Source organism: Electrophorus electricus, chromosome 7 (genome assembly GCF_041902795.1).
Source record: "Electrophorus electricus isolate QZ-2024a chromosome 7, ASM4190279v1, whole genome shotgun sequence".
Classification (NCBI taxonomy): Eukaryota; Metazoa; Chordata; class Actinopteri; order Gymnotiformes; family Gymnotidae; genus Electrophorus; species Electrophorus electricus.
Genome location: NC_137503.1, coordinates 25,033,643 through 25,060,273, shown reverse-complemented (window position 1 = coordinate 25,060,273; position 26,631 = coordinate 25,033,643). Strand labels below are relative to the sequence as shown.

The 26,631-nt window shown below is 45.0% G+C and overlaps 1 protein-coding gene across 5 annotated transcripts in view; it reads left to right on the top strand.

Moving 5' to 3' along the window:
• Positions 1-438: 438 nt before the first annotated feature.
• Positions 439-26,631, top strand: part of tiam2b (TIAM Rac1 associated GEF 2b) — a 28,761-nt gene continuing 2,568 nt past the window's right edge. For 2 of the 5 annotated variants that reach the window (XM_081717689.1, XM_081717691.1), the window contains exons 1-21: positions 439-591; positions 12,768-12,879; positions 13,172-14,311; positions 14,884-15,328; positions 15,628-15,800; positions 16,570-16,794; positions 17,670-17,855; positions 18,058-18,204; positions 19,693-19,803; positions 20,360-20,527; positions 20,841-20,945; positions 21,051-21,129; positions 21,395-21,484; positions 21,718-21,942; positions 22,821-22,873; positions 24,827-25,015; positions 25,297-25,365; positions 25,482-25,607; positions 25,749-25,857; positions 26,022-26,201; positions 26,429-26,547. In XM_081717689.1, coding sequence (XP_081573815.1) covers positions 13,178-14,311; positions 14,884-15,328; positions 15,628-15,800; positions 16,570-16,794; positions 17,670-17,855; positions 18,058-18,204; positions 19,693-19,803; positions 20,360-20,527; positions 20,841-20,945; positions 21,051-21,129; positions 21,395-21,484; positions 21,718-21,942; positions 22,821-22,873; positions 24,827-25,015; positions 25,297-25,365; positions 25,482-25,607; positions 25,749-25,857; positions 26,022-26,201; positions 26,429-26,547 — 3,933 coding nt within the window. In that variant the 5' untranslated portion in view covers positions 439-591; positions 12,768-12,879; positions 13,172-13,177. Of the gene's footprint in view, positions 592-12,767; positions 12,984-13,171; positions 14,312-14,883; positions 15,329-15,627; positions 15,801-16,569; positions 16,795-17,669; positions 17,856-18,057; positions 18,205-19,692; positions 19,804-20,356; positions 20,528-20,840; positions 20,946-21,050; positions 21,130-21,394; positions 21,485-21,717; positions 21,943-22,820; positions 22,874-24,826; positions 25,016-25,296; positions 25,366-25,481; positions 25,608-25,748; positions 25,858-26,021; positions 26,202-26,428; positions 26,548-26,631 lie in introns of all 5 variants that reach the window. The other 3 variants (XM_035524235.2, XM_035524234.2, XM_081717690.1) reach the window with 3 other exon arrangements.

The following is a 26,631-nucleotide window of genomic DNA, read 5'->3' as shown; positions in this document are numbered from 1 at the left end:
TTGGTAATATGCGCTACGAGTAGTTAAAATATGCCTTCTAAGAAACAGCTGGATGGACTGACGATGGAGACCTCCTGCTCCATTGTTTGGCCACGTGGCCATTTGACAAGCAGAAACACTGACAAGCAACACCTAAATTTGCGACATATTGTACTTTAAAGGCGTTAAATAGTGGTAGCTTCTCAATAGTCTTCAGGACCTTTAGGCACCCTTTTAAAGGCGTTATATACTGGTAGCTTCTCAATAGTCTTCAGGACCTTTAGGCACACTGTCATTCCTCTACTGTCTACAATAATCAACATATTTTTCACATATTTCTCATCTTGCAAGCAGGAAAGAAAGCGAGACAGAGTAAATGGCCTCTGAGAGGTTAACGGATCGGTTATGTTTCAGGGATGGAGGTGTGGTTTCCACCAAAAGAGCGATGCGATACACAGCTGGCTAGTTATCACTTGGCGTTAACAGAGAACAGAGAAGGACGCGACCAAGCGTAGTTAGAAGGCGGCGCAAGCGTAGGCTGCGCCGGAGTTTACTTTAAAAATGATGGACTAATATTACGGATGATTCTGCTTTTCTTTGTTTCAGCGTCTGGTGAGTAGCACTCACTTTTTTCTTTCCCACTTTTACGGTCTCTGGAACGAACACATTGGGCTTTGTCTTCTGCTGTTCGTTTAAGTATTTTTGCATGGGTTGAGGGTGTAGTTATATACCAGTTTTGTCACTGTTTTTCTTTATTTCTGAAATAGTTCAGAGAAAATCTATTTCTGAATGTATTGTTTGCCAGGATTTTTTGAGACATCCCTCTTCGAATTAGCATTACACAACTGTTAGCGCTTCATGTGGGCGGATGCACAACTATTTCCATCGCCAAAAATTATGATGGTAAGATGGTCTAGATGGTAAGACTTCTTTAGGTACCAAATTATCTTTAATCTTGTTATCATTTTCATTAATCTAAGGAGTCGTGCATGGTCTTTCAGGCTGTATTGCATGTTTTATAAACTCATTTATTCTTTAAATCAGGAAAAAGTATAAGAACTATTGTGGGGTTTGGATGCACTTACTGAAGGTGGGGAGGGAGCTTGACTGTTCTGTGGAGCATAGATTTCTGTGAACTGTAAAGCAGTGACAAAACAATGCAGACCCCAGGGGATCCGAGGCCCTCTCATTCTTATGTCTCAAGAAACACCTGCTACTCTGTGCATAATCATTTTGCCAAGACAGACACTCTACCCCCCTTTCACCCCCCCCCCCTCAGATCTGCATATCTGACCATGTATCTATCTAGTTACCCACCTCTGGGTTCATCTGTGACATGATTAACTCTAGCCTAGCTTGATTAACTAACCTTCCCTACTTGAAATTCCAATTTCACACTAAAGACAAAAATTATGCATAAATATAACAACCTCCCTCTCATCCCTTTTGCCCAGTTTAAAGATGTGTTTTGCATTCAGCTACAGCATGGTCTACTTTGCAGTCTTTGTGCACAAGTTTAGTACTTTGCAAAATCTGCAGCTGCTGTGCAAACGTCTTGTCTGATTAACACAATACAAAGATATCCTGCATGTTGCCAATACAGGGTCCTTATGCCTCTCTGTTGTGTCTCAAAGTGGCTCCAGTTCGCCCTAGCTGAGCGAGCGTTTCTTCGTCGTGCTGCAGGGGAGTGCATTACACCACAGGTTACTAAAGAGAACACAAAAGGATTGGCTGCAGTCCTGGACCATGGCTCTGGAGAATGGAGCTCAAAGCAGAGATCGTCCAGTATTGGCTGAGGTGCAGATTTGAGCATGGAGAGCTACGCTTAGATCAGTTCCAAAGCACAGCTTCTCTCCAGGCTACTGCATATGGCACAAAGACAGCTCTGTTGTGGAAACGCTGCCCTATAATGACCAGTCTTTCGCTCTATGTTCACCAGTGCCTGCCTCTACATATGTCTGGCCCTTTTGATCAGGATGGCAGGAATGCAGTCTCTGCTGTATTTTTGAGTTCTGCTTGGAGTTTTGCCTACAACACCATACATTCAAAATGCTATATTTGACAAATCCAACCCATCAATCGGAATAGCAAAAAAAGAACACATTTCTTCTGTGTCCTCGGGAACTAAAAGACTGAAATGCCTCAAATTGTAAGGGAAGGTCTTCAACTTACACAAACTCTAATAGTAAGAGAATGTACTAAACATGCTAGTCTACAACAGCGTACATCATTTATCTATGCAGGTTGTTCATTGTAGTCCCAGAAACCATCTGGCACAGAAGCAAGCATTACCAGTTGAGGCACATTTAGTCCAGGCACTCCGCATAATGTACAATCTCCTGATTGCAACAAATCAGCCTTGTTGTTTGGTTTCAGTGGAGCACAAGTACAGGGGCATTTATATGCGCTTATCTGGCCAAGAGCTTTAGCCAGCTGACGCTGGTCCCCTGATGAAGAGCTGGTTAGATTGCTAGCACATGCAGCTAAAGTGTGGCTGTGGAATGCTGTACTCAGGCCAGCGTCTCTCAATCCAGCTCCTGTCCAGCACTGTTGCAGTCTGTGTTTTCTTTTTGCTGACGAACTCTCCCAGATGTCTCAGCTTGCAGATGGGATCCAGTTCTGTCTTTGTGGGAGTAGCAACTGTCTGTGCGGAAGCAGGGACGGTCTGTGTTATTCAATAGTAGAGTATCAACAAAGCCAACCCATGTGGTAATTATAAATGAACAAAAATATGAGTTTGTTTATTGTTTATTACATCTGTCTTTTCAACCTGTCAGTGTCTATAGAGACTTGTTTCAATGGTGAAATGGAGTAGTAAAAAAATGTACTTTGTTCCTTAGCAAAAATTAAACCTGTACTGGTTTAGACCCATTCTGGTTTATGGCAGATGCTTCATACATCCAACAAAATTGAAGTTTTTTTTCCCTCTGATAATATTTCTAATACTCTGTGCTGCATATGGCTTGTTGCGTCCATTCTTTTAAAGATACTGAACTTGGAATAGAATTACACAGTTAATTATATACTTTCAGGTTCTAAAGATTCCTGTAATGATTCCTGACAAAAGTAATGTGTAGCTTATAAATATATGTGCAGGGATGTACCTTTGAAATAAACTATATGTGCTTTAGATGCTTTAAATTATATTTGGGATACTTTTAGACTAACATGTATAGTTTGTATACACTTAGTCACTTAATCTAAATTTAACTTCTTCAGCAATTCTTGTTTTTATCACAGCTCCCTTGGACGCCACATGACATTCTCATCTCAGTCCCCTGCTGACCTCTTGAGACTGCCCCTTCTCTGGGGAAAATAGATGAGTGTCTACCCTGCCTTTCAGACCATATGGCCAATGGCATTCAAGCTATTGTTTGTCTAATTAGGGTTCATGTAGAGCACACCTACTCAGGATTTGTTAGAAACAGGCTTTCACTAAGGGTGGAGGAGGGTCATGTCACATGACATGACCAATAAATGTGGCCCATTTGAGAATATGGGAAGAAATCAAGAAAAAGTGTCGCACACCATTTGCTAAATTCTGAATTTACCCACCACATCAGTTCATCACAAAGATGCGTAGTGTTCATGATTTTAGTTTGTTGTTGTGAATTAAAGGTTTTGCTGCTTCACACATTAGTTCTTTCTAGGTTGCTAGGAAAGGTAGCTAATATCTGACCCCAGTGTGAAGCCCTTGATTGCACCTTGTTGCCAGGTGAGGGATTCACAGGAGCATGCCAACAGCCACCTCACGTGTTTACACAATGCCAGGCAGCTTCACATTTCCATGGTTAACAACCTCAGTTTGGGTTCCAAACCTCTGTGTGAATAAATGAATTGATCAAAAATGAAAAATGACAGGTTATAGTGATCAGACAACAAAGGTGTTTAGGGTACAGCATAAAGGACGTAGCTATATAGACTTTTCAAGGCTATATCTCCTCACCCCCAATACGAATGTGTGTTGACAAGTTGATGGGTATGACTTGGTAAGTGTTTGAATGAGTTTATATATAATTAGTTTGAGTGATGGCTTCCTTTCAAAATAGATTATATTGATCCAGAGGTGACATCTGAAATCTAAAGGGGCCTAAGGGAAACTAAGGGTCATGCAGTGGAGCATAGATTAGAGTGGGTTGCCAAGTGTCTGTCAAATAAAACAGGCCTAATGCTGTCTTTTTTCTGAGATTTTTTTAGTTTTTTTCTCTTGCTGTTTCCTCTTACTTTTTTTAGGTATTGATTTGAATTCTGATTGCTTTATAATAACAATGAATTAAAATGGTAAACCAGTAGATTTGTTGTAGGCTTTATTTTCATGGCATGTTATTTTAGCTCAAAATATATTTTCTTTGTTCCCCGTTTTATAATTGAAGGGCATAGGCTGGAACTAAGCATAGCAATATAAGATGTAATCAGTATATCAGTATATAACACATGTAAAGTCATTTTCAAGTAATTTTCCTGTCTTTTCATAGACCTTTTTCAGAGGGGCAGAGTTCATTCGGAATGTTGCTTACTGGCCTTAGAGATATAATTGATATGATATTATATTCCCAACTCATATTCTCATCCCCATTGCTCTTAAACTATGGGTATGTATGTCTGTCATCGCTCACTTCTAAAGGCAGGTTTTAGGGCTCATTTTTATGGTCATGCCTAATACTAGAAAAACAGAGACATGGAGATAGAGAGAGATACATGGAGAGGAAGACGGAGAGATTGAGAGTGAGAGAAGACTTGGCATCATCAGTCTCCTGCTTTGATTTTTCCCTGTGTTGATCACTGCTGGACCATTGCCTGGCTACATTTCCAATCCAGTTTCAGAAGTGCCTTCTTTTGTGGGCAAACGTAGAAGGACCCTCTGTTTTCAACTGTCTGAACTGGCGTGTGGAATTTGTGGTGGATTTTCTACCTAATTAACCTCCATTTTCATGTGCAAATGGCTGCATTTTTTCTGATGGAGGAATGTGATATGACTTTAGTGCTCCTCACATTCAGTTGTTTTTTTAAGCCTGGTTCAAATACAACATTAACCTGCTTGCTGGGGCCCAGTGGAACCGTGTGATTCCCCCAAAGGCAGCATGGACTGGGCACCAGCAGAGATGAGGAGGGGCCTGGGATAACATCTTCACAGTTTATTTTAGGCAAACTCAGCTCAATTATTCACACCAGAATCCTGTGGCCTACAACACCAAAGTCTCACTAGGGTAGACATTCAAATTGATTGTTTTTATTTATATTTATGCTTAGATATACTTTTAGGCTTATGAGATTTAGTCGATCCATTTTTCATCAAGCTGGTTAAATTGTTGACTACAGTTTTCTGATAACCATCTATTTAGGGTGTCCGAAGAGTTTAAGCACTAATAAAGCTTCCATATGTCGTATTTTTATATTTTTCATGTGTCATATTTTACTGGCTATGTGCTGATCATTTGGCCTGTCAAGACTGAAAGATTACTCACTGCTTTCACTACTGAATTATATACTAATCCCATGCTGGTCTTTAACATTCCCTTTTCTTAATATTATGTTAAGCTGCAACTGAAACACTGAGCCCACTGGCTATACGAGCATCCCCAACCCATCCAACCCCGCTCCACTGCCTCTCACATTCACACCTGAGTGAGTGCGGGAAACCCAGCCCAGCCCTGGCACGTGCTCCCAGCTCAGCTGGAAACCCACAGGTTTAGAATGCAAGGAGCCATTGAGCATCGGTGTGTGCCTGCTGAAATCCCAGCCGCAGAGGAAGGGAAGGGTTCTGTCTGGGTGCAGACCTTTCCCAAAATAAATACATCCAGTGTTGGCCTTGACAAACCTACATGCACCCCCCCCCCCCCCACTTTTTTTTTAAAAACGTGTGGAAAAGCACATTTGGATTCAGCTCGATGTGACGAGTCATAGGTCTGGATTTAGCTCTGGGTCTACATTCATTCAAAAGGTGCTACTGTGCCTTGGTAGGAGACTATAGGCTTTTAAATAGTGTTACTCTTATTAAATACATTTATTTTCCTCTCTAAGACTGCCACAGTATCCTAAAGCACTTACTCCGTCTTAATTTCAGTCTTAATAATATACAACATCAGCAGGAATTTTCCTTCTACCATTTTAGTCATCATGTTAAAGGCAGCCAGTACACGGTTGGCCTTCATGCTTGTCCGTATAATCCACTGTCAGAGTTTAACTGTCTCGTGCATGGGCATAAGTTCTATGGAAAGAGAAAACCTTAAACATGTAGTACATGAGAATAAGGGTTACAAAATGACCACAGATGTAATTTGGTTAGTATCTCTAAGACTCCTTTACATGGCTTTGATTGAACCGCAGCTGAGTGACTGGGTAGCCGATGGTCTGGGCGCTGGGCTGTTCGTTTCGTCATGTGTGGAAAAAATGCATGCTGCGGTGCTGCCGCACTGGAAACCGGGCCCCATCTGAGGACTCCTGCTCTGTCTTTTTACTGTAAATTTATTCTTATCAGCATCCCGTGCTGGTTTGTACCAGGCCACGGAACTGCCCTGTGTGGTGTTCGTTGGCCGCATGTTCGCGTGACACTGTTGGTCTTTTGACACCTTAAGCGCTATGTTTCCACTTCTAACTCAGTAGGTTGTCCTGTCATCTTCAGACTTTACACATTTTTAAAAGAAACATTAGTTTAGCTTTGGATATGTTTGTACCAAAGTCGGTTTTGTCCTAAGTTTATATATCATTTTACCCAATTCTTCCAGTAACAAGCTGGGTATGTTAGTCTTAATGTCCAAATGCTTAGTTCTGGTGCACATTTACTCATGTACTTTTTATTTGGAGCGTTTTTATTCTCCATGCATCTTATTTTATGTTCTGTACAAAGGTAATGTTTGTTTTTTTATTTGAGCTAAAGGTATATGACTATTGGTGCTTTGCCACTACAGAACGCAGAAAATGTAGCCTTCTCTTTTTTTCCCTCAGTGCAGAGAACCAAGTTGGAAAATTGACGCCATTTTAATTGCTGGCTTTGTTCAGAGTGAAGTCTCATTGGTGCCAAGGAGAGGCGCAGATGGGAACGTCTTCCTGTTGCTTCCGGAGTGACTATTGCAGTAGAATAAACCGCTCTTAATACACACTTTTTTTTTCACAATAACCTCCTAATGACATCATCCTTGTTTTTTCCCAGGCATTTCCCTTGGATAATGAGAGGCCTTGTGCCACAGCTGTGTTTAATTGCACATCATCCTCCGTTTCCCCATTTTATTTCTCTGTTGTTCCCATAAGAGAGAGAGAGAGAGACCTGTGGTGCTCTTTCATCAGCACTGTCTGTGCATTAAAAGTATACACACACGTTGGCTTGGTTGGCATTGCATCTGCTTGAGATGCGTGTACTCAAACACACAAACCCTGTGTTGAATTTTCTCAGTGTTTCATCTCTTAGATGAGCTGTTGTAGGAAACCGTTTAAACAGTGTGTGTGTAAACTAATATGGTAGCACTTCTAGACATTGCTCAATCTGGGTCTTTATGGGAGCATGTTTTATGGTCCTGTGCATGCCTGCCACTCACAATGTTGCATAAGGAACATGGCTCTTAAATTCCTCCTTGTGAGATCAGTTTTTGTGGGACTCAACCAAAGTTAGGTTTTTTTTGTTGTTTTTGGTTTTTTTGTGGTTATGTAAGAGTGGTGAGGCTGTGTTCGTGTCTGTTTCTCTCCTGCTAACATGTTCCTCTGAGCTAGAGGAGACACCCTAGGGCAGGAAGTGACTTTTTCAAAACAGCACCAACTTCAAGTGAGAACTGGATTGGAGGATGGACAGGGTCGAGCCTGGGTGTGTTTACAAATTCAATAATTTTACATGTTCCTGTTGCACACACAGTTTATATTGCCAGAGAGAGGGAGAAAAGGAATGGTGTAGTCCTCTCTGTAGCATGTCATGATGTTCTCAGGGCTTCGGAGGGCTTTGCCCACATTATACTGTTATTAGACCGTGTTCATTACCTTCACCACTGGCAGAGAAATTATATAACGCTCATAAAATGGTGACCCGCGGCCATTTTTCAGAATAGTTTGACAGTGCCTTAAGCAGACAGTCAGGAAGAGTCGGGTTCCCTTCTTTGGATCCTGTGTCACAATTTCAAGCAAAACTTTCTCATCTGATTGGTTAATGACAAATGGAAGGAAAGGATTAAAGAGCAGTAAATGACCAGGTTTTTGTGTGTGTGTGAGAGAGAGAGAGAGAGAGAGAGAGAGAGAGAGAGAGAGAGAGAGAGAGAGAGAGAGAGAGAGAGAGAGAGAGAGAGAGAGAGAGAGAGAGAGAGAGAGAGAGAGAGAGAGAGAGAGAGAGAGAAGCAGGGAGGGATAGTGAGATTTGTCAGGTTCTTGCCTAAAGAGAATGTCGGCAGAATTCCCTAGCTGGCTTTCACGCTCTTGGTTTGTTATGAGCCAGGCTGTTTGCTTTTGTCTTCTCAAAGTGTGTCGGGGTATTGTTCATAGCTGATCAAGCACAAAGAACTGCAGCAGGCCTCTCTGTTTTCTCACATTGAGATCATCTGCAGGCCTGCGGTCTCCATGTTGGGAGCGCGTCTGTTCATGCACTAGTCTGTTTATGGTCTGGATTCTACAGTGCACAGTCAACATAGATGGCACAATTGGTGGATGTGGTCTGGCTGTTTTTGGTGGGTTGGATTTATTTATTTTTCTAAAGTTGATTCTACATTTTACATTTAAGCTTTTTACATTCCTTCTTTAGTGGGCAGACATAGTTGACCTTTAGGACTGATTTTATCAGGTATTATGCAACTGTGCTTCCTACTTTTAATACACACAGCACTTGTAAGCATTGTTTTTATACATCCAATTGCAACATTTCACACAAAAAAAGTAAAACATTTTAGCATAGTGAGCTAGTGTGTTTGCATATGCGTGTATAAGTAAATGTGTGCAGTTTGTATGTGGTATTGGTTTGTTTACACAGGCTTAGCAATGAGCACAGTATTCTGCCCATTAGAGGCCAGCAGATATATGTGGACGTACCTGTAGGAGCCAGGTGTTAAAAAAGCCATGGACAAGCTAACTGCACTTCACTGTTGCTATCTATTAATAGTGGAAATATTTAACTGAGATTAAATCACTGTTTCAATAGCTTTCTGGTTGTGCTGGAAATGGCTGGTAATCAATGTTTGCTTTTTCCCAAATTAACTGAAAAATCAAGAATGAACTGAAAAGTCGACGTCATATCTCCTCCGTCCTTTGGGTGCAGCTGCGATCGTGTGTGGTTCTTCTCCAGAGCAGCAGCCCATGCCAGCTGGATGCACAACAACGCTCTGTAGGCCGAGAGCACCACGCACAGTGGTGCTGCCCTATGACCTTTATGCTTGGTGTTTTATCTCAGCTGGCAGTGATGGATGGGTGCTGGCTCAGCGGGCCTGTATAGTGCACTGGCATCTACAGGCTAAATAGCCTGGCCCGTGCCAGACGCTGGCGCTGGCCCTGGCATTGTGCCTCAACACCGCTCTCTTCAGGATAAGAGGATAAGCAGGATAAGAGAGTGTCTTTTTGTTGAGGAAGGGGAAATCTTTCAAAAACTGTAATGACTAAGTTTGGTTTTGTTACGTTTAAGAACAGAATTTCTCACATGATTGTAGTAATTCAATACACTAACTATGCTTTTTAGGTTTGATGCCAACCCAGAAAAAAAAAAAAAACAGTTAGAGGGAGGAATAGTAATTGAATTTATTGAGTTCAATAACACAAGGCATATTTTGATGCTTTCCATGGCATCCATACCTAACTGACTCACTGGTCATTACAGCAGGCTTATTTACATTTGATATTTAATAAATGCAGATTGAAGATTCCCTTCCAAATGAAATATATTTACAAGTAAGGTGATCTGACATAACCGTGTTTGAACAGCCGGCATCCAGGCATCCCAGAGACGGTAACCACCATATTTTTAGTCAAGCGTACTACCTTAAATTGTAGACCAAGCATTTCATGTACTGGTTACAAAGAGGAACAAAAAGGCCTTTCAAGGTGCTAGCGCTAGTGTGGTCATGTTTACAAAGGGAAAAAGTTCATAGCACTGCAGGGAAGCAGCTGTGTGGACACACCCAGAACTGTTCTGCTCCCCACCTGGAGAAAGCCAAGCTCCACCCTTCTGTCCACAGCGAAGCATTAGGGCTCCTCTCAGGCAGCGAGAGGAAATGGGGCCAGCTCAGCTTCCTGTGTAGCCACTGCTGCTCCCCTGACTCCAGACCTGCCTTATCACAGCCTTTTTCCCATGGGAAGAGGCTCGGACTACGGGGACTCCTCCCCCAGCCTGGAAATCCAGCCCCCATCCCGGTTCTTCCTGCAAGCCAGAGCTGGCCACCTTGGCCGTGGAGCTCTTTCCTTCCTCTCCGGATTGTCCTTTGACGCATGCAACAGCTTTCCTGCCCTGATATGTTGGGATCGAACGGGATCAGCACTCGTGTTGGTCGACCTCCCGACCGAATGTTCCCTCTGTCTCTTTTTTTCTATTTTAAAGTTTGTTTAGTTTCAAATCACTGCAAAGTTAAACTATACCAAATCCTGTGAACTCTGAAGTAATGGTGACCACATCCACTTCAGAGTAGCTCAGCCTGACGGGACATTGTGTAGCTCTTGTGCCTCTGAAACATGTAGCCCGTGCGCTCCGTCTTTGGCGACGTTTGAACATTATTTCATCTCACCACAAACTAAAGCCAGCGGTGGAGAAAATGTTTTTTGGCAACTGGATGTGCCTTGCTGACTCCAGTGCTGTTGTGGTTAGCTGTGCTGATGGTCTGGCTAGTTTCAACCTTTATGGCGGCTCCAGGCAGTGCTTTGCCCTTCTTTAGTTCCATCACATCACGAGGTATAGCTTTCAAGTAAACAAACTGGTAAGCCAAAAGCAAACGGGAAAATATTAGGTATGTGTTATGTTGCTTGGTGGATAATGCTAAAAGTCAAATGGGTACCATTACGCTGAAGATGAAGTGCGTAGCACTGCTTGGTTCTTTCAGTCTGCTTTGCTCTAAAAGCTCCACTTTTAGCATGTGATCATACCTCGACACTTTGGTCCCAGCAACAACCTCTCTCCATTGTTCGTGGCTTTTATTCCCGCTTTTTTCCCTGCCTCACTCTGGGCACGGGCAGCGGTGCGGCAGTCTGCCTGAGGAGCTGGAAGTTGTGGTATGCCGGTCCAAACAAGGGGCCTAGTCATGATGTTTCCCAGGCGACGTGCTGCCATAACCACAGTTGCAGCCCCCACCACCGCCACCAAAAATGCTGTCCTCAGAGCTCCAGCCACCGCTGCCCAGGAGAAAAATACATACGTTCATTATTAGCTCACTTTGCAGGCCTGCCCGAGCCCATTATCATGCACTGTTTGTACGTGCACACTTCTTTGCGTACACATACCATATGAGTGGGAATATGTTTAGAGTGGTTCTTTCTGTGTGTATGAATGAAAGATGAGAGTTTTCCTGTCTTTATATCTTCTTCCTTTACCACTCTGTGCAGCCATGTGCAGATGCATCGCTACCCCAGCTCCAATAAAATCACACCAAATTTGTTTTTTCCAGATACTAACTAATATTTTATATTTTCCTTCTGGATATTTCCATCCATGCTATAGAAAGGTAAACTTAACAGCTTAAGGAAAATCCACTTCCAAGATAAAACTGCCATTCAGCTATTATAGTTGGTGGATTTATTTAATGTTCTCAGAAAAACACAGTTAAGTCTGTGGACCTCTGTAGGTTTTGTGGTTTAATAACAATCCCCACATATGCTACAGATGGTCTTGATATTAAAGTCTGTAAATATCAAGAGCCGATGGAATTCCTATACACACTAATACAGAAGTTCAACAAGTGCATTTGACCCATCAGATGGGGTCTGCAATATGGTGTTTAGGAAACTCTGAGTTGGGGGTTCGGAGGTGACTGAACTCCTCTATAAGGCAGCAGATGGCCAGTGGAGCCAACACACAAAAAGACCCACAGAGTGAAACCCTGCCATTCACGTCATTCAGACCGTCTCGCCGGAGAGTGAAGGGGCAGGCGTCCCATAATGCTCTTGTTCTGCCTCTCTGCGACCCCATGTCTGAAACCGGTCCGCCTCATTGGCTGTCTTCTGAAAAGGTCCCCGCATTCATCGCATCACACTGCCGGCTGCTGCGATCCAGCCCCCTGCTCCATTCAGCCTGCCACTAACCAGCGGCCTGCCTGCCACTGAGCACTTGCGGTGTATGCACAGCAGCTGTATTCAGCTCTAGACGTGTCCTTTCAAGAGAAGTCATCACGATGTCAAAGGTCATAAAAGGGTGGTGCGATTTGAGCCTAAGGCAGGATGGGTGATATGCCTAGCTGCAGCTGATCCAACACCCCCCCCCCCCCCCCTAAAAAAGAAAACTGTCACAAAAAAAAAACTGTCACTGGCCTTCACAGGATATGAGAACTCCCCAGTAGACAGAAAGAGAATTCTTCCAGTCGCACATAACAGCCCCTTAGGAAAAAGGACTTCAGTCACGTAGACCAAAACAAAAACAATGTCAACTATTTTCATGAGCGCTTCATTCATGTGGCGTGTTCGGAAGCATTCTCTTACCTTGAAGCCATTATGGTTATAGACACCTGAAAATGAGTGACAGTATAAAGCCTGCCCTTGTATAATATTGTGTCTGTCAGGGAATGCGTGGAAGCCATAGGAAAGCAAAAGAGCCGTTTAAATGTGGGGTGGGGGTTCTTGCCGCACAGCGCACATACAAGGACTGGCTGTTTTTTGACGCACAGCCCTCCCCCTCTGTTCTCCCACAGATGAGCAAACGAGAGCGCAGAACATCTGGGAGAGAGAAAGACGAAGCGGGAGAGAGAGCGTGAGAGGGATCAGATCCATTGGAACTCCACAGCAGCACACAGGAGCAACAAGGTGGAGGTGTACAGGGAACAGTAACACGAGCAGCGTCATTCTAAAGAGGACAAATTATAACTATACGGAATATGAAGAATTATTTTGGTTTGTCCTGAGGACTGGTAATACAGCTGGCAAAGGAAACTTGTTACTTATGTATTATGTACTCTTAAACACGTGTGTTTGTGTGTCTGTGTGTGTGTGTGTGTGTGTGTGTATGCGTGAGAAAATGCAAAAAAAGAGAATCACATCTGGATTAGTTCCAGCTCTTTAATACTGATAAACATTGTCTTTCTTTTGGGCCGTCCAGACGAGAATGGGAAATACAGACAGCCAGCAGAGCGGCCTCACCCTCCCAGGCAAGCCGCGGGCATGCTCACTGAAGCTGCACCCCTCCAGAGAAGCGGTCCTCTCACCCCACAGCTGGTGGAGGAGCACAGGTGGGGCACCAGGCTACAAGGCCCGCTGGCCGTCCCGAAGTGGCTTGTCCCAGCACAAAAGCAACCAGCCTTACGTCTCCTGCCACTACGAGTACATTAGCAATAAGCAGCATCCTGGGTCCCTTCGTTGCAGCGAGCGGGACCATGAGCCACTCACGGCCCAGGGGACCGGCTGCTATGCTGGATACAGCCGACAGGACGAGGGTTGTGGCCCCTCTCCTACGGTGCAGAACTCCTCCTCAGAGCCTCTTCAGAACAGGAGCAGTCCCAAGGTGCTCTTCAGTGAAGACGGCAGCCTGAGGGTGGAGTTCACGACTGGCAGGCGAGAGATGGACGACCAGCTCCCTCTGGCCGGCCGCGCTACGGGGACCTCCGACTCCACGCTGCGGGACAGTAAGGGCAGCTCTCTCAGCTCCGAGGCCTCCTGGTACGATTCCCCGTGGGGCCCCAGCATGGAGCTCTGTGACAGCGTCTTCACCCCTGGCCAGCCTTCAGATGACAGCAGCGGCTACACCACGCTCTCCTCCACCCAGACCGAGGACGTGGGTGGCTCTCCGGCCCCGATGGAGGGCCAGGTGAGCCAGCTCCTTTGCCAGGCCGGGCTGAGCGCCAGCCAGTGCACTGGAAATGGCTGCAGCACCAACAGCTGCAACACCACCGGGCTAACCGATGAGGACAGCGGCATCTGCGACTTGGTCCTGCTCCCACTGGAGCAGAAGGACTTCGAGCTGAGCTCCGTTACCGACCTGTGCACCCACCCGAAGCTGAGTGTGCCTTTTCCCACCCATGACATCTTCCCTGCAGCTCAAGACCAGGACATTCCCAAGCCCGAGCACCTGGACGCGCCCTCTCAGGAGCAGAGCCCGGACACCTGGGCGTTCTCCTCGCTCACCCTGCCCTGCAGAAAGTCTGTCCCCGACGGCGACACCAGGAAAGGCTCGCTCAAGAGCCGCATCCGCCGTCTTGGCGACTGGACGGGAAGCCTGAGCAGGAAGAAGCGGAGGTTGCAGGTGAGGGGAGGGGTGGGGGTGGGGATGGGGGTGCTGCGTGAGGCAGATGCGGGCAGACTCAAAACAGCCTCTGCGTTTGTCTGCTTCTGCATAACACGGTCGCACCCTGCACACCTGTGTTAATGGTATCAGATCCGTGTGGGGCACCGAGTGATTCAGGTCTGTGTGTGATTTTGGCACAAGCTGAGACTCTTCTGCATGGGTGTGGATCACTTTTCTGAAGTCACAAGATTAATTTCAGGCAAATTTCCGCAAGGCGGTTACACTTGCCAGAGTATTATTAGAGTTGCATACTTTGCTCCTTGTTAAAGTCCAGGCCCTCTTGATTTATGTAGACAACACTGGCATTTATAGTCATGCATTTTTTTCCGGCTTTTGTTGTAAATCACTGTGTACTTACCAGTGTTTTGTTTGCTCCCTTATTCATTTTGTTCCAGCAGCAGAAAGTGTAAACTGGCATTTGGTGCAGCTCTTGCCTTGTACTGCAAGTGTGTGTTAACATTTATGCACCTATTTAGCACTCCAGTGATTGTTTCACAGTATGTTTCTACATGAATGCCCCTGTCTCTCAGGACCCCAGCACCCTAGAAGCCTCTGAGGCCTTTATCAGCGGGGTGGACGGCCTGGCGGGAGACTCCGTCAGCCCTTGGTGGACTCTGGCGTCCAACCAGATGCAGTCGTCCTGCTCCTTGACCGACCCATATGCCCAGCGGGGCCAGAGTGCCACCGTCCGGCAGAACATCTACAAGAACTTCATGCAGGAGCTGGAGGCAGGCAGCGACGGAGGAGGTGTGGCTGACGCCCTCCAGGCGTGGGAGGTTGGCGGCGATGTGGGCGAGAGCAGCAGCAGCTCTCTGGGCTCCCTGGAGCAGATGGACCTTCTGTTCGAGAAAGAACAAGGGGTGGTGCGCAGGGCAGGGTGGCTGGCCTTCAAGCCCCTTATCAGCCTTCATAAGGACCGCAAGCTGGAGTTGGTGGCACGCCGCAGGTGGAGGCAGTACTGGGTCACACTCAAAGGTAAGCTTGAGCTCCGCCTCACTGCAGCTCAGCTGTTCATTAATGACTGTACCATTTTATCCGTCCCCACTGGTCTGGCTCCAAAACGTGTAGACACCAAATTCTCAGTTGAATAACTCCTCTCTGTTGTACGCAATGCCATGGACATAGTGCTGATAACTGAGGATAAATCACTCTATTCTGAGTTCTTATTAAGGTTGGAGGTCATGCCAGTCATGGTTTAGCACCAGAACAGAGCACAACCAGGCTGTCACTGATGCTTTTAGTTTCCCGTAAAACTCTCTGCCGTGGTCCAACAGGCTGCATGTTACTGTTGAGTGAAGCCAATAGCAAGGGCTGTCTGGAGCAGGAGACCATCCCACGCTACGCCCTGCTGGCAGAGGACAGCATCGTGCAGGCTGTCCCCGAACACCCAAAGAAGGAATACGTCTTCTGTTTGAGCAACGCTTTTGGAGATGTCTACCTGTTTCAGGTCTGAATCCAATCAATGCCAGATTTTTAACGCTGCACTTGACCTGTCACATACAGCAAGATATAAACCAAATTTTCAAACTCTTTTGATTGTTTTGATTGTTTGATTGTGTTTTTTCATTCAACACATACCACAGAGTATGAAGTATTTGGTGTTATATATCATTCAGAGTTGCTGTCTGCTAACTTGTAACAGCAATATATTCAGAAACCACATTATGCTTCAGAATGTTTTTTCAGAATTTTTTTTTTTTTTTCTCAGAATTTTATTTGTTTTGCTCTAGCTCATAATGACTACGTTGGTCTACATAATGTTTCCACATTGCCATAATGTTCCCTGACAGAACTGTTTCATAATTGCATCTTGGTAAACTGTGCACTCTGGTGAGAATTTGGCTGGAGGGTTACATGTCCAGGTTTGTTTATTGTTTATTGTCCACTGTATGACCCCACTTTGTCAAAGTGAAGAGGAGAAAACCTCAGGATTAAGTTGTGTTAAGAGCTTCCTCCCTGCTTCTTCTGCTCTACTATGATCAGATGATGCCCTGGTAAATTAGATTTATCAGCAACAAATCACACCACTGCTGCCTCCTCCATATAGAACCATAAAGATCAGTTTTGCCACACCACACTTCAAGTTATAACCCAAGGGGTTTCCATGGAGTCTTCATGCTGAGTGGGTGCTTTTGAAAGGGGGACAGTCGTAACGTAGCCGGTTGTGCATAACACACCTGTCTGTGCTGCCTCACTCACCCACACACCACCCATAGGCTGCGAACCAGACGGACGTGGAGAACTGGGTGACGGCCATCCACTCAGCCTGCGCGTCCCACGTGGCCAAGCGTCAGGGCAGGGAGGACACAGTGCGGCTGCTGAGGAACCAGAGCAGAGCCTTGCTGCAGAAGATCGACATGGATGGCAAGATGAAGAAGATGGCAGAGCTGCAGCTGTCTGTCATTAGCGACCAGAAGAACAGGAAGGCGGTCGAGAGCCAGGTGGGAAGTTACCACTTTGACTTCAGTAAAGACTTACAGCTTGGCACAATGAACTAGTGTGTGTGTGTGTGTGTGTGTGTGTGTGTGTGTGTGTGTGTGTGTGTGTGTGTGTGTGTGTGTGTGTGTGTGTGTAAGGGAAATGTTTCTTGCAGAAAAAACATTGATGTCAATATGAGTATCTTTTATGTCGGTGGAAGTAAATTTTTGATTACTATCATAATGAGAAGTGTAATGATATTACATGAATTAATATTAATTATATGAATGTATGATTTAATGGCTATTTTAAGAGTACAATCTATTTATAAATTACTGCTACTACAAGAAGTCGTATTTTACATATGCAATTACAACAGGTGTCATACAGTGTAAAAGGACTGAATGTATCCCTTCTCCTGATGGAGTTTAGATTTTTGTAAAGAGAGTTTAGACTAATGACATAATCTATGGGAACATGGCCATGTTGTTTTCCATGGTTAAGCTAAGGTGAGCTGGAGTGGGATGACAGCCAAAATGGCCCAGGTAGCCACTCAAATCTGCTAATGAATAGCTAAATTAGCTCTAAAAATGAAGCTATTTATAAGAAACCACTCTCAAAATTGCCCTTCTGCGCCCCAGGCAGTTGAAAAACAATGCCAAGACTTTACGCTTCTAAATCGTCCTGCTCAAACACACTGGAATCTGGAATAGATCAAAAATGTGGACAGGCTGGAGACAGAATCCCCCTGATTTACAGTGTATACACGCAGACTGAGTGTGTGTATTCATCACAAGTGTGCGTTTGGGCAGGTGAGGGAGCAGTGAGGTGGTAATAAAATGGCAGGGGGTCTCTTTAACGAGGCACTGAGGGTGCTGCTCTCACCCACTGTGTGCAGATCCAGCAGTGGGAGCAGAATCTGGAGAAGTTCAACGTAGAACTGTTCCGCATACGCTGCTACCTGGCCAGTCTGCAGGGCACTGAGACGCCCAATCCCAAGAACCTGCTGGCTGTCGCGGGACGCCCGTCCAAGATGGCGCTCAGCCGCCTCGGAATTTTCTCTGTCTCATCTTTCCATGCCCTGGTGTGTGGAAAAACTCTGTGAACCAGCGTAAATTTACTTAATAACTCAAGCAAGTTTATTGAGTCCACAGTCTGTATAGAATAATGTTCCCATTGAAAATAATAATCAAATTTTTTTATCTTATATTTTTTTTCCTCAATCTGTTGAGAAGGGTATGTTCTAAGTGCTCTAAAAGTATATTCTTGTGTGCGTGTGTTCACAGATGTGCACTCGTGCTGAGGCTACTCTGAAGAGGCGCTGGCGCTCCCAGTCTCGAGGCATGAGGACCAGGCGGGGAATCTTCTCCTCTCAGAAGGGTCTGGACAGCCTGAGCAGACACGACAGCGAAAAGAGACAGTCTCTGTCCCAGGTATGTTGGTATAAGCGTTAAATACCCACGCTCGCACACACACGCACGCACACACACACATATATACATGTACCCCCATTTTAGATGACAATTTTTTTTCTTATCACCCTCATAAATTGAATTTAATTTAAAGTTAAAATTAATACCATACCGAGAAGCGCAGTGAATGTTACGACCTTGAAAGCACGATAACATTGATAATTCTCAGCATCACCAGCTCTTTACAGCGGAATGCTTTGGGCAGCGTTTGGCACACTCACCTTGGCCGTTGTGTCTTTTTATCTCCTGTGTAAACAGCTCTCTGAAAGGCTGCCTGAACCTTCACCAGTGACACATTTCTAAAGCCCCTCTGTTTGAAACAGAGTACCCTACTTTATAAATGTCCTCTAAACCCCTGTTTCCTGGAATGCAGTTTTCACATTTTGCCCTTGGGCATGCGTGTCTGAGGGCTTGTGGACTGGGCAGCACTGGGCTGAAGCATTGTTTCTTCTTTATTATCACTGACAAACTGTGTTTATTGTTAATGTGTTCTTAATTTCTGTTTTTTTAAGAGAATGATTAAAGGCCTTCCTTTATTTGTCAGAAAGGCCCTGTCTTTAAACAGACAAGAATGTAAAACCGCAGGGTGCAGAAGCCCCCCGTGTGCCGCTCGCCAGCACTAGACAGTGCAGGGCAGAAAGCACCAGAGCGCACAGGGCTGCTACGCGATGGGACTCGGTATTCCCTCCACACACATGATTTTCTCTCTGCCTGGAATGCGATCCGAGACAACCGCCTTGATCCACCAGCCTGTTAATGCCCCAGAGAAGCCTAATCTCAGCCAGACGAGCCCTAATGGCAGACCCCTCCAACAGGGCCTTACCGTAATCCACATGTGACTAATTGCTGCAAGATGGAGAATAGGAGGGAAGCAGAAGGGTTCTGGAAATCACACTATCTGTAGACAAAGGAGACTGGAAAAGAGTGTGCTTGTATTCTTCCGTAGAGGTTCACGGGTCTGGGGTGTAGGAGAAGCTAGCGAAGACTGAGATGGTTGTGGTGAGTTGGCGTAAGTGAAATTTGTTCGCTAGCCAAGTTGCTGCTGGTGTGTAAAAGCTGTGTGGTATTAGTGGGTCTCTCCTTGTGGTGCTGTGGAGAGCTGCCGCAGACGGGTGTCTGTGGGGGAGGGACAGATGGGTGTCTAGGGGAGCCAGTGGCATTTGCCCGGCGTGCTGATGAAGGCTACCGCATTAGCCCGCCCACACTGAGCTGTAATTACAGCATAACTCAGAACTTTGATCGTTTCCTACCAAACCTCAGAGGCCATCTCTGTTCCAATCTGGGATTAGAATAGTATCTAAGCGGTTGACTCGGGAATGTGGTTTCTAATTAGATGCAAAGATAGAAGCCGTGCTGCTTTTTTGAGCAGGGACCATGAATACATTCTCATACGTGACTGCATTTGTGTTTGTGCGCGTGCTTGTGTTTGTGTGTGTTTCCATGTTGCAGATATTTGAGGGACACCCCCCTGGACCTCTCTGCCATCCGCCCACTCCGAGCTGCTCGGAGGTACCGCACGTCACGTCTTCACTTTCCTCCATGTCTTTTGGCCAGACACAGGTGCCAGCCCCACTGTTGGACGGGCGTTTCTCACTCTCTTTAATCCCCTGAAGGGGTGGAGAGGCCTGGGTTGCTGAGGGTGGGGGGGGGTGTGCTCTGTTCTCGGGAGTCTGGGCTTATACAGCTGTCCCAACAGCCCGCTGATCTGTTGACACTATGCTTTGCAAATAGGCAGGCAGTATGAGAGGACCTTCGGCAGAGGTGGGGGAGGGGCTTCATTTCATCACTATTGTCAGTGAATCCCCAACCCGGTGCAGTTTTCCCATGGAGATTCAGTTAGGATAGTGTGACTTTTTGCATTTACACAGTGAAAGTTTTACTTTTATATATAAAATATTTATTTATTTATTTATTTGTTTTATTTAAAAAAAATTTTTTTTACTTTTTGGCAGTAGTTTTTTTTTTTTTTTACAGGAAACATTCTGGTTCAGTAAAGGCAATTACAGAGGAATTAAAGTCTTAGATAATAACACATTTAAATATTCCATTAACAGTAAGCAGATGGATATTATGAAAGCACTTTTTATTCCTCTTTGTTTCGTTTCATTTCCAGCAGAGACTGGACAGTTTTGGCAAACTGCATTCTACAGCGCCACCCGATGGTCATTCTTGGGACTGCGGCACAGAGAGCCTGCTGACCGTGTACATGCTTGACGATGAGACTGTCAGGATTCCTGTAAAGCAGGATTTCCTAGTGGCTGACATTCTCTCTTTGGCTTGCAAGGTAACCCATTAACCCTACCTCACACAACTTCCCATACTCCGAGACCTTGTGAAAGACCCCGCTGTTGCTAAATCAGCACTTTTCTTTCTTCCTGCTTTACTGAGGTTGGCGAAGACCTCACGAAAGGAGTGGAAATGAAAGAGCGAGCTGTCTTAAAGCTGACGATAAATCGAAGTCTCCACATTAGTTACCATTTATTCTTCAATACAGAATATTAAAGATCCTGGTTGACAGCCTTGCTCTTAAAAACACTGGCAGTAAGGTCTAGTTGCTTTGGTGAAGCTGTGATGTATTTCTGGGTGTGGTGCTCCAGGACAGGCAGCTGGACCCGATGATACACTGCCTGCGTGTGAAGAGGTGCTCGGGTGAGGCTGTGGAGACGAGCACACCGGCTCCCTCTGACTTGCTTAGAGACCTGGTGAGAAAATAACGTACCCTGCTGTACTGTATATTGTAGCCTAGACCACAGCTGTGAAGTGGTCACTGCGTGTTATTCCACTTTGTGTCTCCGCCTTCCAAACAGGTGTATGATGAGCTCGAGGTTCGCCCTCTTGACTTGCTCAGCTTCAACATGTCACGACCAGGCCCAGACACTGATTTTGGTGAGATGCAGTATGTGTATTATATGTGCATTTTTCTGTTAAATTACCCAGAGTTCCTTGTCTGTGGAGGTGTCCCAGGCCTGGAGGTCCACACATTTGAAACCACAGATTCAGGTCTGGTTTGGGTGGATCACAATTGGCAGTTGATTTAACTCAAATATGGCAGACTATGGAAAAACACTGTGTCTGTCATGTTGTGGCCCTAATGAGCAGGGAATGGTAGATAAGGTTCTTACTTTTCCCTCATTTCGTACATTGTGTCCAGGGTTCTTTGTGACAGGCCACGTAGATGGCATGAGGAGAACTCACATCTACGTGAGTGAGGTGCATTCTGGGAGCCTGGCATTCATCGAGGGTAATTCATTTCAATAATCCAGTGTACAGTGAGGCTACAATATTCCTGTTGACAAATGATAATATTGACTTTGCTATGAAATGATGATTATTTACATTACAGGCAAACAATGAATTATATGATGACACACACCAGATTAGATTAGCTGGCTGTGAGGTTCGATTTATTAAGCATGTGGGTTTGGATGCTGACCTTTGATTGGTTGTACGAGCTGGCTGTGTTGCTGTGCACAGGACTGCGGGAGGGAGATGAGATCCTGGCTGTGAATGGGCTGAGCATGTCCACTCTGGACCTGGGCCTTATGCAGACCTCCTTCGGCCAGCAGAGCCTCCAGCTGGTTGTCCGGCGAGAGGAACCCGATGAGCAGAGCAAAATCTGGCCAGACTGCGATTCCAGCGTCCCCTACTGCCCACTTCTGCCACTCAGCCAAAGCCCCCACACACAGCTGGTATCTTCAGGTAGGACTTCAGAGGCTGTTTTAAACACAATTGCCCAAAATCTACATTATCAGCTAGTGAACATTTCAACCATTGTATACTTAGATGGCAAGTAGCAGCAGACAGCACAAGCTTTTATTCTACTCTTCCAGAGCCTTAGATTGATAAATATGATATCAATAAGTTCTAGATGTTAATAAATTCTTGTCAAAGGACTAGATTTTGCTTTATGAACAGATGTGAGGTAAGTCTGAGTGGAGTGCTGTGTCGTCCAGCTATGGCACCTGGCACAAAGGGTTTGATCAGAGAGTCAGTCAGTCAGGCTGGCCCTCTTTAGCTATGACTGGAACTAATGAACCTCATGCTGCTTATCTTACGAGAACATGAGTATGAGTGACATAATGATGATCCATTAAAAACACAACACTCCACACTTATTTATAGACCCCTGTATAGATTTGAAATCTGATCAGAATTATGTATTACTGAGCCAGTTTAGAAATATGTATACCCATAAAAGATGATTATTGGAAGAGTTTGCCCTCACATTGTCTAAATAATTAACTGAAGAAATCTCCCACAAAAGTGTTTCTGTGCTACACTACAACCACGTTAAAGTGGGTTAATCAGTCTAATTGGAGATGTTGTAATTTTCCTTTACTGAGAAGCTTTGAGCCTTGGGGGAATTAATTGCCTCTGCACACAAGCTCATTATTGAAATCAAATCAATGGTGGTTTACCCCAGTAAATTGTGCTTATGTTTCTGCCTCCCCAGAGCATGCTCAACGTAAATCTCCCCTGAGCTAAGCGCTCTGTTTGTCATGCTCTGCACCCTATGCTTAACACAAACCAACAATCCATTCCAATTGTTTTGTTCCACCACCTCTTCTCTCCCTCAGATGTGTCACCCCTGCCTGAAGAGGCACATAACAAGGCAAGCCAGTGCAGAAAGGTAAGATCGCGGAGTGGAATCTTTCCATGCGGTCTCCCCATGGCAGCGGGGACCTGAAGGTGTGCCTGGTGGGGTCAGGACCACATCGGGTGCCAGTCACAGGATGGCGAGGCATGCAAAGGGAAATTCCAGATTCTTTCTGTGTGCTCCATACCTTCAGATAACAATAAGTTCTGCAATGACTGACTGTAGATGAAGGCTTATGCTTATGTTTAATCTATACTGCTAAATATTGGAGTGGTTTTTCAAAGGCACGTGTAATGTAACTGGAATATCTGGGACTTTTTAGTTTTAAAAGCTTCATGGAGACAAACTAGTAGCTGCTTGAAGAAAGGCTTCCTCTGTGGATTGTGGAAAGGCATCTGATGACCTGATTTCACTTGGACCGATTTTGGGGCCTGTGTGGACCGGCACTGTTATGGTCTTGTGTGTATAGCTGTTGGTGTCAGTATGTAACTGGCTTTGTTTAGTGTGTATATGTGTGCCTGTGTGTGAGTATTAGTGGGAGTCTTTCTCTTGTTCATTGTTCTTGTTCTTTTGATCATTCTCATCATTCTCAACATTTCAGTTTTTTTGTAATTACCTTTTCTTTGGTAATTAGACCATAGGCCTGAAAAGACCATGTTGCAGTACAATTTATTTCAGGACACAGAAACATTCAGAACTCTCTCTCACATACACACACTTTTACTTGACTCCACTTATTCCTCGAGCTCCTGAATTTATTCTGATCATGCCTAACAATGCTTTTTCAAGTGGCGACGGGTTATTAAAAGGAGCCGTTTTTAAACTTTAATTTCTTGTATATTCCGCACCTTTCTGCCTTTTTTAGGCTCATTATATTCATTGCGTTGAGATCAGCACTGCACAACTGCCTCCCTGGGGAATTTATCAATATGTCAGCACTGTATTATTCTCTGGCAGGACTGATTATGATGACAAATGGCTGGAAATCTACCCCCCCGATACGTCACCATTTACACAGTGCAGTGTAGGTGGACCGTGTGTTTCTTGGAGATAAAGCTCCGGTAGCTCATTTCCATTCTCTAGGCACCGACTCCTGCGCCAAACCACACACATTAAGCCAGCTGGCTTCCTTATTCTGATGCGGTGGCTGTTTTATCCACGTGACTGCATAATACCAATTGTTCAAGGAGAAATGCACAGTATGCTTTAACAGCATCTAAACAGGGCGTGTCATACCTTCGCTATATGGTAGCGGCTGGGAATGTTCGTTTGAACCTACAGTATAATAACACTGGGATAACTGTTTAAGAGAACCCCCCTCCGCCAGCCTCTGGTCCCAGGTGACTACAGTAGGGTGCTTTTTGTTCTCTCAGCCATGCTCAGTGTTGGATGACCGCTCAGTGCAGGTTCCTGCAGATGTCCATAACTGCAACATTGTGTCAATATATGACATGTGTACCATAAGGAAAATAAATGTAAGGAATGTTACAATTTAGGTTTGTGTCTGTGTGTAAAGTTGCCTCTGGTAATGGTTTTGGTAATGCTACATACTCAACATTTTATTTTTGTCCATTTGGACTTCATGGAACGCACTAGGTCTTAATTCCACGTAGTAGGTCTTAATTTGGCACTGTTAGTGTGGATTCAGTACTATGAGGTAGAATAATACACTGATGGTTCAGTTTTGTAGGTGTTAATTCCTTACAGTATGTCTTAATTCAGCACTCTGTGTTAACCCCATGCGGTAGGTCTTAATCCAGCACTATAAGAGTGTAAGCTGGATCATTTTTGCAGCCGATTTCATAATAATTGTACGTGAAATCATTTTGCTGGGGGATTTTGATGTGTAATAAATGTGATGGGATTTTGCTGTGTGATGATTTTCCTGCGGATTACGCTGTGTAACGGCACATTCTGATGCCATCAGTACTAAACGGCACAGGTGCTTAATGTTCAAGGTGGCCTTCCCCTCCTTCTCCTCTACAGAGCGTGGAGACACTGAACACTCTGTGCCAGGTCCTCCCAGAGGAGCCAGGGATCACGGCGGATGGCCACGACAGCCCTTACTCCACTGACAGCGCCCCTACCAGGCGCAGCCCACGCCACATGTCTGTCACTGAGAGACTGTGGAAGGTTATTCAGGAGCTTGTGGACACTGAGAAGTCCTATGTGAAGGTAGGATGACAGAACATGCTTGGGCTGCTTCAATGCTCAGCGCATTTAGTGATCTGTTGTTTTCCACAGGCATGAATGCTCTACTCACAGCACCGCCTGTGACCTCACCTTAATAATAAACAGCTGACAAATGCGTCCCACTAATATCCCTCTTATAAATAGGGTACAAATGTCAGTTGTAGAGGTATTATAGAGATTTGTTCCTTTTAGTTTTGTGTACTGTACAATTTATTGCAATCGATTTTGTCCAATGCTGACATCTGTATTTGCCTGTTGGTCAGGATCTGGGCTGTCTGTTTGAGATTTACCTAAAACCATTAGAGAGAGAAACATTTCTAAGTCTTGGAGAGGTGAGTGACAGCTGTTCTACAGATTCCTGCCTGCTCACATTCTTGTGTAAAGATAAAGGCAAGAGAAACAAGAGGTTTTAATATGGCATCTCTGTAATTCTCTGTTCCACCACTAGATGGAGTCTCTGTTTGGCAGCCTTCCAGAGATGCTGGATTTCCAGAGAGTGTTCCTGCAGACCCTGGAGGAGAGGACTACATCACCTCTGGATTTGAGAACACTCGAGACTCCAGAACAGCTGAAGGTAATTCACTATATGAACTTTAAATAGGCATATATTCACATGCACATATTTTTGATTTAATGTAAGTGTTCCATGTCTAGTTTTTGTTTGTTTGTGTTTGTTTTTGTTTTGACACTTTGCATTACTGTCCCCTTTTTCTAGAAAATGCTTTTCTCACTGGGTGGATCCTTTCTGTACTATGCTGATCATTTTAAACTCTACAGTGGCTTCTGCGCCAATCACATTAAAGTCCAGAAAGTTCTAGAACGAGGTAAACAACCTCATAGTCAAAGATCTCCCTCACAGTCCTAGTTCGAATGCAACTTCACACATTGTCTAATACAAGTGGAATCATATAAGATATAAACAACTTTCTGTTGGGCATCACAGATCATGTTCCTGTTTATGTTCATGTCCCCCTAATCACATCTGCAGCAAAGACAGACAGAGCTTTCAAAGAGTTCCTGGAAGCCAGGAACCCCACAAAGCAGCACTCATCCACACTGGAGTCCTACCTCATTAAGCCTGTGCAGAGAGTGCTCAAATACCCTCTACTGCTGAGGGAGCTGGTGTCCCTGACTGACCCAGAGAGCGAGGAGCACAGCCATCTTACAGGTGTTTTGGCAAGCTTTCTTAAGACCTTCACACAGCAGGAGGTATCAAATAACAGAAGCTAGTGCTTTAGCTCCTACACGCACAGAAAGTAAGGAAGATCAACACGCGTTGGTTGGACGACTGAAACACAACTTGTTTGCATTGTGTCCCGTGGTTGCTAGCACAATAATTTATTGTGCACAGTAGCTGGCATCATGTAAACTCTTCCTCTGGTCTTCCTGATGCAGAGGCGCTGAGGGCCATGGAGAAGGTGGCCAGCCACATCAATGAGATGCAGAAGATATACGAAGACTACGGCATTGTGTTCGACCAGCTGGTGGCAGAGCAGAGCAGCACTGAGAAGGAGGTGAGTCTGGATGAACTGGAACTTAGTAAGAGCTCTGCACGTATGTAATTTAGAACTGAGTAACGTAAGTTTGAATCCTGTTTT